At 44.9% G+C, this 11,475-nt stretch overlaps 1 protein-coding gene across 7 annotated transcripts in view; it reads right to left on the reverse strand.

Moving 5' to 3' along the window:
* HIPK1 (homeodomain interacting protein kinase 1) overlaps positions 1–7,957 on the reverse strand; it is a 72,667-nt gene extending 64,710 nt beyond the window's left edge. For 2 of the 7 annotated variants that reach the window (XM_053245425.1, XM_053245418.1), the window contains exons 1-2: positions 7,266–7,957; positions 6,483–6,667 (exon numbers count right to left, since the gene is read on the reverse strand). In XM_053245425.1, coding sequence (XP_053101400.1) covers positions 6,483–6,501 — 19 coding nt within the window. In that variant the 5' untranslated portion in view covers positions 6,502–6,667; positions 7,266–7,957. Of the gene's footprint in view, positions 1–988; positions 1,108–5,380; positions 5,663–6,482; positions 6,755–7,265 lie in introns of those variants that run through there. The other 5 variants (XM_053245419.1, XM_053245422.1, XM_053245423.1 and 2 more) reach the window with 5 other exon arrangements.
* Between the last annotated feature and the right edge of the window lie 3,518 nt (positions 7,958–11,475).

Genomic DNA, 11,475 nt, shown 5'->3' on the forward strand with positions numbered 1-11,475 from the left:
GAAAGAGGCCAATTGCATGCTAGGGATCATTAGGAAGGGGATTGAAAATAAAACTTCTAATATTATAATGCCTTTATGCCAAACTATGGCGTGGCCACACTTGGGAGTCCTGCGTACAATTCTGGTCACCACATCTAAAGAAGGACATTGTAGAACTGAAAAAGGTGCAGAGGAGGGCAACCAAGATGATTAGGGGCCTAGCCATCCTTCCTTATGAGGCAAGACTACAACACCTGGGTTTTTTAGTTTAGAAAAAAGACAACTGAGGGGAAAAGATGACAGAGGTCTATAAAATTATGCATGGTGTTATGAAAATGGAGAATTTTTTCTCCCTCTCACATAAAACCAGAACAAGCCTGCACAACATAAGGCCCATGGGCTAAATCTGGCCAGCGGGGATGTTTTTGCTGGACCACAGGTAGCCAGCAACAGCAGGAGCCACAAAAAACCTGGCATTTTGTGGGGCTGACAGTCAGGTGCCCACTGACTGAGCAGGGACACTTTATTTTCTGGCCACTATCCTTGGTTAAAATTGTGGGTCCCTGGGAGGAGGGAAAGACTCACAAGTAACTAGTAATTGCTTTAATATCTTCTTTATAATTAATTTTATTGTTGACCTCAGCCCCCCCTATCATAGTTGTTTCTGGCCCGCTGTGGCATTTGAGTTGTGCACCACTGCACTAGAACCAGGGGTCATTCCACAAAATTGATTGCCAGGACAGGAAATTTAGGACCAACAAAGCGAAGTACTTTTTCACACAACACATACAAATAAATAATCAACTTGTGGAATTCTCTGCCATAAGATGTGGTGACAGCCAACAACCTGGATGGCTTTAAGTGAAGTCTGGATAACTTCATGGAGGAGAGGTCTATCAACGGCTACTAGTCTGAGGGCTATAGGCCACCTCCAGCCTCAGAGGCAGGATGCCTCTGGATACCAGCAGGGGAGTAACAGTAGGAGAGAGGCCATGCTCTCAGCTCTTGCCTGTGGGCTTCTGGTGGGCCACTGTGTGAAACAGGATGCTGGACAAGATGGGCCTTGAGCCTGATACAGCAGGGCTGTTCTTAGGGTGTTCCTTAGAAGCCTCCAGGATACGATCAAAGCTAAAGACAGTCAGGAAACAAATAAGCATGTTACAGAATAAAGACGTGCCTGATCCAAAGCAACTGCTTCAAAACTTGCATCTGATTGGCAACTGTAGCACCACACACATTATACAATGGAAAGCCACCTATTCCTGGAAAAGAAAGAATTTCCTAACACACTGGACTGCCAATGTGAACTGGCTACTCTAGTATCAACAGCCATCAGAAATGCCAACTCTTCTCCCCTATATACCCCAGTACTGTCAGATCCAACATTTGATTACTGCTCAGATAAATGGTCTTTCAATGTTATTGTTTCTCAACTCTGAGAACAGTAGCATGTTTAGTCTTTCCAAGTTCAGTTGTTAATCCATTTGTTTAAACTGTCTTCAACAGTCTGAGCCTAAATGAAAACATTCAGAAGAGCGTATGAACAGTTCCTCCCCCACACTCAACTGCTTGCTTGCAACAGTGAACACATCTTAACACAACTAAAGTTTAATTAAACCAGCTTGTACAAGAAGTGGTTGCTTTGATCTATAAACCAGGCAAAAACCAGATAGCAATGCCTTGTACACACTACTTATTCAAGGTCAGATTGAAATAAGCAACATGGACATATTCTCTGTGCTGCTGGCAGAGAGTCAAGCATTTTCAAAAGCAAGTATCATTTCCAACTGTTTACTCCAACTCTACAGCATATTGCCTGGGATAGTAAAAGTCAGTAGTGAAGAAGGAAGAGTCCATCAAATCTCCTTCAAGTTCCCAGGCACAAGTAACGTCTCCAGGGGTAATTACTATACTAAAAACACTATATCAGTTTTCAAAGAACCACAATATGAGTTTCAGTAAAACACTTATCAGCCTCCAGGAAACTGCCTTAACTCCCACCCCATCTTACATGTAGGCTGCCACATCCGCACCATCTATGCTTTATAAAACTGATCTGAGTGCCAACTGCTATCAGTGCAACATGATCAAATTATTTTGCTGATACCCAACTCCTCAACATTATCACCACTTCCTTAACCATATCAGCAATAATTAATTTCACACTAGCCCCCTTATCTAGTCCCAATAAATGAGAGGCCAATCTCCAAAATGATTGGCACTGTATTTTAGGGGGTAGTGACCTAGAAAGCTTCAGTGGTAGGACTGAACTATTAGTGGTAAGACCACTATTGTGAACTTGTGTACCGATCATATCCTGGCAAGTTCCGAAGAACACCCTGTTTTGTTTTTTTATTAGCTTGCTAGGGAAAACCAACATGCCTAATGAAACACTTAAATTCATTGTTCACAGTCCACTGTACAAGCATGCTCAAACACTGCTGAAATCCATTGTACAAGTATGCTTAACTTTCTCTGGATAAATTCCATCAACTCCAGTTAGTACAAGATTTGGAGTGGACTTATTTGCTCAGTCACTACATCAACACATATTCAGAGCTTACCAGGGGCATCTCAGGCTGGTCACTATTGGACACAGAAAGCTGGATTAGATGAACCTTTGGTCCAATTCAACAAGGCAGTTCTTTTGTTCACAAACAGATAGCATAAACTGCTACCGTGTTTCCCCGAAAATAAGACAGTGTCTTATATTAATTTTAGCCCCAAAAAATGCACTAGGGCAATTAGCGGTACATCAGAAATTACTGCTAGGTCTTACTTTCGGGGTAGGTCTTAATTTCGGGGAAACAGGGTAGTTAAAGACGCTCCTGTTCTTTACTTTACTCAAAGTATAGTAAAATATTCACATAAATATATAGTGCGCACATGCACCTGGAACTTAAGTACCGTATTTTTCGGACCATAAGATGCACTTTTCCCCAAAAAAAGTGGGGGGGGGGAATGAGGGTGCATCTTATGGTCCGAATGCTGTGCCGAACGCCCGCCCGGATTAGGGGCCGAATTGGCCCAAGCTACTGCCGCCGCGGCCGCAGCCCGCCCAGCTGCCCGAGTCCTCACCACCTTCTTCGGCCCACGTCAGTCGGGCCGATCAGGGACCCGCAATTGGAGGAGGAGAGAGGAGCTCGCAAACAGAGCTCCTCTCTCTGCAAAGCCTCGGCCCTAACTGGCGCTCTTTGCGCCCAAAGCGCCAGTTCAGGCCGAGGCTTTGCAGAGAGAGGAGCTCTGTTTGTGAGCTCCTCTCTCCTTCTCCAATTGCGGGTCCCTGATCGGCCCGACTTACACGGGCCGAAGAAGGTGGTGAGGACTCGGGCAGCTGGGAGGGCGGGCGCCGGCCGCGGTGGCAGTAGCTTGGGCTGATTCGGCCCCTAATCCGGGCGGGCAGGCAGCGGCAGTACCTTGGGCCGATTCAGCCCCTAATCCGGGGGGATTATTTTTGGTTCAGAATATTTTTTTCTTGTTCTAAAAACTGGGTGCGTCTTATGGTCAGGTGCGTCTTATGGTCTGAAAAATACGGTACTTCTTTACTGCTGAATTCAGAGAGAACCTCTTCTAGTGTGAGCAGAAGGTCATGTGGATAAGCAGCCAGTCTTTTGCCCGACTAAACTAAAGTCTTAAAGGGCTTAACATGTTTTCTATGAACCTAGGAGACAGCCCAAAAATTTAGGAGCCAGACAATGGACACATGACAAAGTTACCAGATTTAGTGATGGATGGCATGTGAGGAGGAATGGGTGCACATAGGCTTATCTTTATCTCCTTTACAATTAACATACATAGAGCAGTAACAGTGCTACCTTGAACAAAAAGATTTTTATTAAGTAACTAATTCTGAATATCCTAATTTAGGCCATGATTTGATTTCTAGTATTTGTCATGGCTTCCTGATGCCTGGGATTGTCAAACCCCAGATTAGTACAGGTGTGTGGGAAGGGGTGCGCCACACTTGGGAAATTTGATTCTTTAATTCCATTGTCGGTGAACCAAGTTGCCCCTGCTAACTTGGCAAAGAGGCACCTTTTAACATGGTGATTCTCTTTCATTTAGCAGGAGGAGAGTAATTGGCCCCATCCACCCCCAGCACAGTACCTCGCTCGTGTCTATCTTAGGTTTCTTTTAGATTGTGAGCCCTTTGAGGACAGGGATCCATCTTGTTTATTTATTATTTCTCTGTGAAAGCCACCCTGAGCCATTTTTAGAAGTGCGGTATAGAAATAAAATAAATCATCACACACGTGCTTAGTCTTTTAGACCTTCCGAACAGACTATCCATTAACAAAACAAAAATTTTAATCTTCATTCTCACACACTGGAGAACCTACTCACAGTGAAACCAGCTGAGGACTTCAAGTCCCAAGTTGGCTTTGTGATTTGGCTTTCAGAAAACCCCCTACATTGTCATGAAGGAGTGAATTAAGGCCAGTTATGCCCACAGTAAAAGACAGCTGTAAGGATAATTACAGATTTTAGATTTAGTCTGGCAAAAGACTGGCTGCTTAACCACACAACCTTCTCCTCACACTAAAAGAGATTCTCTCTGGATTCAACAGTAAAGATGTACTTAAGTTCCAGGCATGCGTGTGCGCATACACACAGGCAAATTTGACAAGAGCATTTTCAACAAAAGATACCACAGTGCGCACAAAACGTCTATCAGATCGATCAGCTATAAACCAAGGGGTTTACTTGTGGGCTATGGGGAAAACCAACAGTAGTTCCAACAATCTCAAAACTAAGCTTTTGCTATAGGTGTAGCAGATTAAATCCAAACTTAATTTCGCACATCCCAATAGTTTTCATGCTAAATAATTGCTTTAAGGTTTTTGTGGTGTTTTCTTAATACGCTACAGAAGATTCGAGTACACCTTAACATAACCCTCTAGCATATGTAGGGCAAACCTTGAGCTGGAAGTAGGCCAGCCTTTAGAGAAGATTTTTTTAATGGGTTTATTTCAAATGCAAGCGTTTGCGGGGGGGGCGGCAAACCTCACAAAGCGGAGGCCGCTCCCCTCCCTCAGCGACGTAAGAAGCGGGAAGCTAATGAGGTAGTGGAAATCCCACCAGATAAAAATGTTGATGAGGGAAACGCTTTAATATGCTTCTCCACGAGATTCAGTTATGGGTGTGCGTGTCTGGGGCTCCGCAAAGGGGGAAAATGCGAGACTAGGAGAATACGTCCATGATAGCCAATCTACTCAGGGCCTTACAAGCTACTCGATCCTCCACGCCACCGGCGATACTCCTTCCTTCGCCCGCCCAGAGATAGGCCTCAGTAACCGCCAAGTCAGAGAGCCGACCTGCCCAGCCGTCCCGCAGAGGCCTGCCCAGCCGACCCCAAACCGAGGTTCGCCTCAAGGGTCGCAGATTTCGCCTCGGTACTTACTCGCCGCCGTTGGGGGTGTCTCAGCCGCGGGCCGGGCCGGGAGCTGCCTGCCGGTGCCGGGGGACGAGCGAGAGCATCCTAGTCCCGGAATACGGGGCCGGCCCGGGCGAGCGCGGCCCTCTGGAGCCGGCCAGCACAGGGGCAGCCCCCAGGCCACTCAACCGCCGCTTCCGCCAGGCTTTGGCCCCCGCCACCAGCCGGCCCGGCCCGCTTCTCTTCCAGCCGCCGCGCCCTCCGGGCCCCTCCGCTCAGCCCAGCTGCTCCCGCTCCGTTCCGCGCCCCTCGACTGAGTCAGGCAAAAACAGCCGAGCCCCGAGAACAACGCTCCTCCTCTCGCTCACGGCAGCGAGGGGGAAGCAGCCGAGCGCCGAGTCAGACATGATCGGAGAAGGTAGGTCATGGCGGTCCACGTGACCAACGGCGGTTGAGCCGCGCTGCGGCGCCGAAGTAGTGGAGACATTTTCTCCGAGATCCTCACGGTCACGACGCTCACTCACCAAATCCACCCCGCCTCACCCCCATCCTCATCGCTTGGTGAAAACGGAGGGGAAAGCCATGTAAAAATATGTATTTACAGACCGAACCTAGGCACGTTTTCTGGCCAGTCCCACTGAGCTTAATGGTGGGGCAGGCCGACTCCCTAGTATTTAGGACTGCAGGCCAACAGGAACGGGAGCGGGGCTTTCGCTTCGAGGCTGGCGATGGGGCGCAGCGCAGCTAACTCAAGGCCTGTCGAAGACTTAAGGGGCAGAGGACAAGCCCTTGTACAATATGGCGGGCGGCCCAGCTAGCCCCGAGCGACTGAGCAGGGGCGGAGACACCCGGGGTCTGGTGAGGCCTGTCGCCACTTCTAGGCAGCCCCAAGAAGCGAGGCTCGCTCCATCCTCTCTAGACTGCAGTTCTGTGCATCCTTGACCCAGGAGTAAGCAGAACCGGGCAAGAGACTTCCCGTACTTCTCCGCACGAATGCATAGGATCGGGCTTCCCTGGCGCCAGTCGCCTGATATGCCATATCCTAAAGAGGACTAGCTTTCCTTTTTTCATATGCCACAGGCCCCTGTGTCACATTTGACTCAAGCAAGTGGCGGAGAGCGTTTCTTACCTCTTTTCCGTTTCCCCATGGTTACCTGGCCTGCTTTTTGGTCGGTCCCCACGTCCAGGCAAGCTTGAGCCTTCAATCGGTCAGCTAAGCGGAGTCAAAGCCAAATTCAAGATGTCTCCTCTGCTGACCGGCCTTGATCAAACAGAGAGACCGCTTCTGTCCGTTGTCCGCAAGCCGTTGGATTCCTACGAAAGGAACCAGAATCTACTCCAAACAAGTTCTTAGGTTTTCCGTTTAGAATTCTTCACACTTTAAAACCGCTGCAAAGTAATTCCATTGGTTCTTTTCAATCTGGCCAATTGCAACGCTTCTAGCAATCTCGTAGGCCGTTTGCCGACAGAAAAATCTACATTTTCTCACTTTGCCCTGGACAGGTCGCAAACTGGTATTGTCATGCAAATACTCATTTTAGCCTGCAGTTAAATAACTTTAAGTGACCCATGCATGAGTCACGGCCTAATCAGCCCTCATTCAAGACACCTTAGCTTTCGAAAGCAAATCCAGTCAACTAAGATTTTATTACTTGCTATTACCTGTAATTCCATCACTAAACTGTCTAGCTTCTAAATTTCAGAAAGACCATTTAGAAGGCCAAATCTTAAATAGCTCTACTTAAACTACAAATATTTATGTACTGCTTTCAAGCAAGAGTGCCCAAGCAGTTTACACAGAAAAGTTGAATTATTAGCAGAGGCCACATCTTCAGTAGCTGAAGATGCACCAATGAATTATCACCTATATAGACATATCTTAAATTTTTCAATGTTAGAGAATTAAACTCACCTGAAACAAGACTGGATCACCACCCTCAGTTTACAAAGGGCATCCAAGACCAAGCAACAACAATCCCGAGTTGCATAACAGTACTGACATAGGCCAAGACTAGTAAACTCAAGTGTTTCAGTAGAAAAATACACATTGTCCATTATGTCCTACAAAACCTTTCTTCACAGATAGGGAAAAACACAACTAAGGATTAGCCAAAATATTGGTTTTGGCTTGGAAGTCAATAAGCCTCAAAGGCAGCAAACAAGATAGCCCCACTTCAGTTACTTCCCATTTAAAGCAACATCCATGCCTTTTATTTGTTTATTACATTTATATACCACTCCATCCAAATGGCTCTGTGCAGTGCGCACACACACAAAAAAGCCCACAAATCAGTCACATTATAGACAGTCACAGGAACCAAAAGCTTTGGTTTGCATACCCAGTTTAAGAAATACCAGGCTCAGTTTCCAGTGGTTCCAAATATCCAAAACTATTGATATCAGCTAAAACTGTACTAGCCATTTTTCAAGGTCTTTAGAAATTGTTACTGGCTACAACAGGGCAATCTACAATGGCCTAACCCTATTCTGTATACATTACGTTTCATAAAACCATACAGAAGCACTCCCTTGAAAACTCTTTCAAGACTGCTCCTATAATACTAAGCTAAACCCTTCCCTTCTCTCACTGAGAACACAGCTCTACTTTATAAACTTAAATAGTGTTTAATCTGGGCCACTTTAAGGATCCCCAGGAGGAATGAATTAGGTATTCAGACAGCCAAGCTATTGAAGCTTAAAGGCCCACACTTCTCAGACTAGTTTTGGATGTAACAGAGGTACAGGGGGAGAAGGAAATGTAAATGTCTTCTGTTTCCTGTTTCCACACTTCTCAGTCATGTCTAAAATAGAACTTTCATAGAGTCCTTTGCTGAGATGCACAAGCTACCATCACTTTGCCACCATTTTTCTGGAAGGATTCCAGCCCTTTTAAAAGCTGCATCAGAGACTGAAAGGTAAAGCTTTTTACACATTAGTACAGTGACAGAGAGGAAAGGTTCTCCTGTTGAATGTCTTCCTGCTATGCAGCTGAAGATAGGATCTAGACACTTCCCTTAGCTGCTATACAACATAACAGAAATAAGTATGTGTAACTATGAGTTGTGCTGAGGAGAGTGCCTGAAAGATAAATTCTTAACAAGAACCACACCTCCAGCTGCAATGTGAGCCTTGCCAAGAGGGGGGAACAGCTAGGCAAACTCCTATACCAATTCAGTTCTGTCTGCCAAGTTTCATAAAGAACCAAAACTCTTCCAACAAAATGCAGCTGTGCCATATTGTTTTGTAACCTTTAATTGCAATGACTAAAGGCTAATTCTGGCAAGTCAAGAGCCTAAGACATTATCTAAACGTAAAAGCCCTTGCAATAGGCTGATGTATCTATAAACAACAATTATGTATCTTCAACAACAATTATGAATTGGTTTTAGCTCTGAAGAAATATTATATTATCCATATATTTAAGTATGGTTTGCATGACTATCTGATATTTTATCTCCACAGATTCTGAGCTTCCAGATTGGGGGGGGGGGGCTTTTTCTTTGTGCCTGTGCGAAAACCAGAATTTCCATTTTCCAATTCTTAATCAACGTAGAGTTGCATCTAGTATTTTTGCTCATGGGAGTGTTCATGAAATTCACTATTAACAATAAAATATACTGTCATAGCTTGAAAGTGTTCCCACCGATTTCACTTTAAAGAATGCTAGAATTGCCAACTTTTTTCCTAGCAAGGCTCTTGTGCTTTTAACAGCCACATGACAGATAGAATTGCTACATCTTTTCCCTGGGAAATATAGCAGCAGTTAAAGTTTCCTCTGCTTATATTTTGCCTGCTGTGCAGTTGCTAAACACACATGGACTTTGCTAGGAAGCATTGGAAACATATGGCTACAATCCTAAACATACCTACTAAGCCAGGGGTGTAGCTGTAATTTTGCGAATGGGTTCAAAGAACCTGTGTCCCCAAGTCCTGAGGGGCCCCCAGCTCTATCCCTCCCCATTTTTTCCCTATTTGCCTCACTCTGAAGGGCCGCCAGAAAGAGGGGTGAGCACGGGCCCCCTCTCCCCTAGCTTCGCCCCTGTACTAAGTCCCATTGCACACACTGTGCGAGTTCTGACTCTGAGCAGACTTGAATCCCAGACACTCTTGGAGGAAACAGACTATTTTGATCCATTTCAGTCAGGCTTCAGGCCCGGCTTTGGAACAGAAACTGCGTTGGTTGCCCTGTGGGATGGCCTATGAGGTTTGCGGGGGGAGTGAGAGAGGAGAGAAACCCTGTGAATTCTCTTGGATCTCTCTGCAGTTTTCAATACCATTGATCATGGTATCCTTTCATTCATTCATTCATTCATTTATTATATTTATAGACCTACCCCATCCTAAGGCTCTGGCCAGTGCACAACAAGTTTAAAAAGACATAAAAACAAACATCATTTAAAACACACTGCTTAAAACAATATAAAAACAATATAAAAATTCAAAACCATTTAAAACCAATTAAAATACTGAAAAGCAATTTAAAGACCTTGGAAGGCCAGGCCAAACAAGTAAGTGTTCAAGGCTCTCTTATAGGCCAACAGAGAGCCTAAACTGCAGATATCTGCCAGGAGTGCATTCCATAGGCCAGGAGCAGCTACAGAGAAGGCCCATTTCCGAATCACCACCAGACTTACCAGTGGTGACTTGAGACAGACCTCTCTAGATGACCTCAATGTGCAATGAAAATTATACAGAAGAAGGCGCTCTCTAAGGTAGCCCAGACCCAAGCCGTTCAGGGCTTTAAATAATGAGCACTTTGTATTTTATTTTATTTATTTATTAAATTTCTATACCGCCCAAACCTTCGTCTCTGGGCGGTTAACATAAAAACAATTAAAACACATATAAAAGTTAAAACAATGCAACAATTTAAAAACGGCCATAAAATTAAAAACACAATTTCTATAGTTGTTTTTTCTGCAATCTAGAAAGGGCTCCTCTGCCCCCAACCTGAAAGCAATCCAGAACATGAATGCAATATACAATATTTTTGATATTTATCACAGGGCAGTAGCAGCTCATCCTAACGAGCCAGAGGGGTGCCACAGGAGGCCGCTCGGTTTGCTCCTCTCTCTCCTGCCCTGCCTGAGAGCCGCATTGCCTTCAGGCTGGCCATTCATCAGCATGCGAGAGCTGTGCAGAACTGTGCAGTTAATTGGAAGAGAGAGGAGTAACCCCAGCTGCTGCTGGGAAGCAAAGGCAGCTGCGCCTCCTTTGTCACCCCCCTAGCTTGTTAGGACAAGCTGCTATTGAACCAAACGTAAGTTTCAGATATTGTGTTTGGTGTGTGTGGCCACAGAAAACACGAGCAAAGTAGTGAAGGTGAGTGATCTGTATAGATCAGACTAAACTTCCATTAGTAAGATTTCAAGTTTTGCAGAGATATTTATTGATCAGCTATTATGCTTAGAATCTTATGTGCACACTTACTTGAGTGTAAGCCCTAGTGTGAGAGATTACCCCTGCTAACTGAGCAGAAAGACCCCTTTTAAAGTGATGATTATCTTATATTTAGCAGGAGGAGAGCAACTGGCCCTATCCAGCCCCAGCATGGCATTCCTCCAGTCTGGTATCTGTTGCTGGCAGGGGACCATTTTAGTTTGTTTATTTATTTATCTTTCTATGTAAACCACTGTGTGCACTTTGGTTGAAGAGTGGTATATAAAATATTTGTAATAGTAGTATGAGAGATTTCCAGATAAACATTCCATAGGATTAGGCTGCAGGTGTGAAATCAACATTTCATTTCAGTCAAATGCAAAAGCATACCTGAATGTATTAAGTCAGAATTTGAATTACAACCCAGTTGTGTCATTTTGTAGATGAGTTGAAAGAATTGGGAACTCAGAACTGTTGCATGGGAGACAAAGATCCTGGCTCAGACACTTCTGTACTTGCACCATTTCTGCAGGGGACATCCACTAAAGGATGAACAATTCGATGGTATTGTTCCAACCAAGATTATCTTTTTATTCTGAAATTATGTTTTGTTTAGCAATTTGCAGACCGCTCCCAAAAAACAATGGCCACAAGTTACTCAATAGAATTATTCTAAAAAGGTAAAGTTGTGCCATCCAGTTGGATTCTAAAGGACTGCTTAATTTCAATAGGACTACTCAGGA

The sequence above is a fragment of the Hemicordylus capensis genome, chromosome 4, assembly GCF_027244095.1.
Source record: "Hemicordylus capensis ecotype Gifberg chromosome 4, rHemCap1.1.pri, whole genome shotgun sequence".
Taxonomy (NCBI): domain Eukaryota; kingdom Metazoa; phylum Chordata; class Lepidosauria; order Squamata; family Cordylidae; genus Hemicordylus; species Hemicordylus capensis.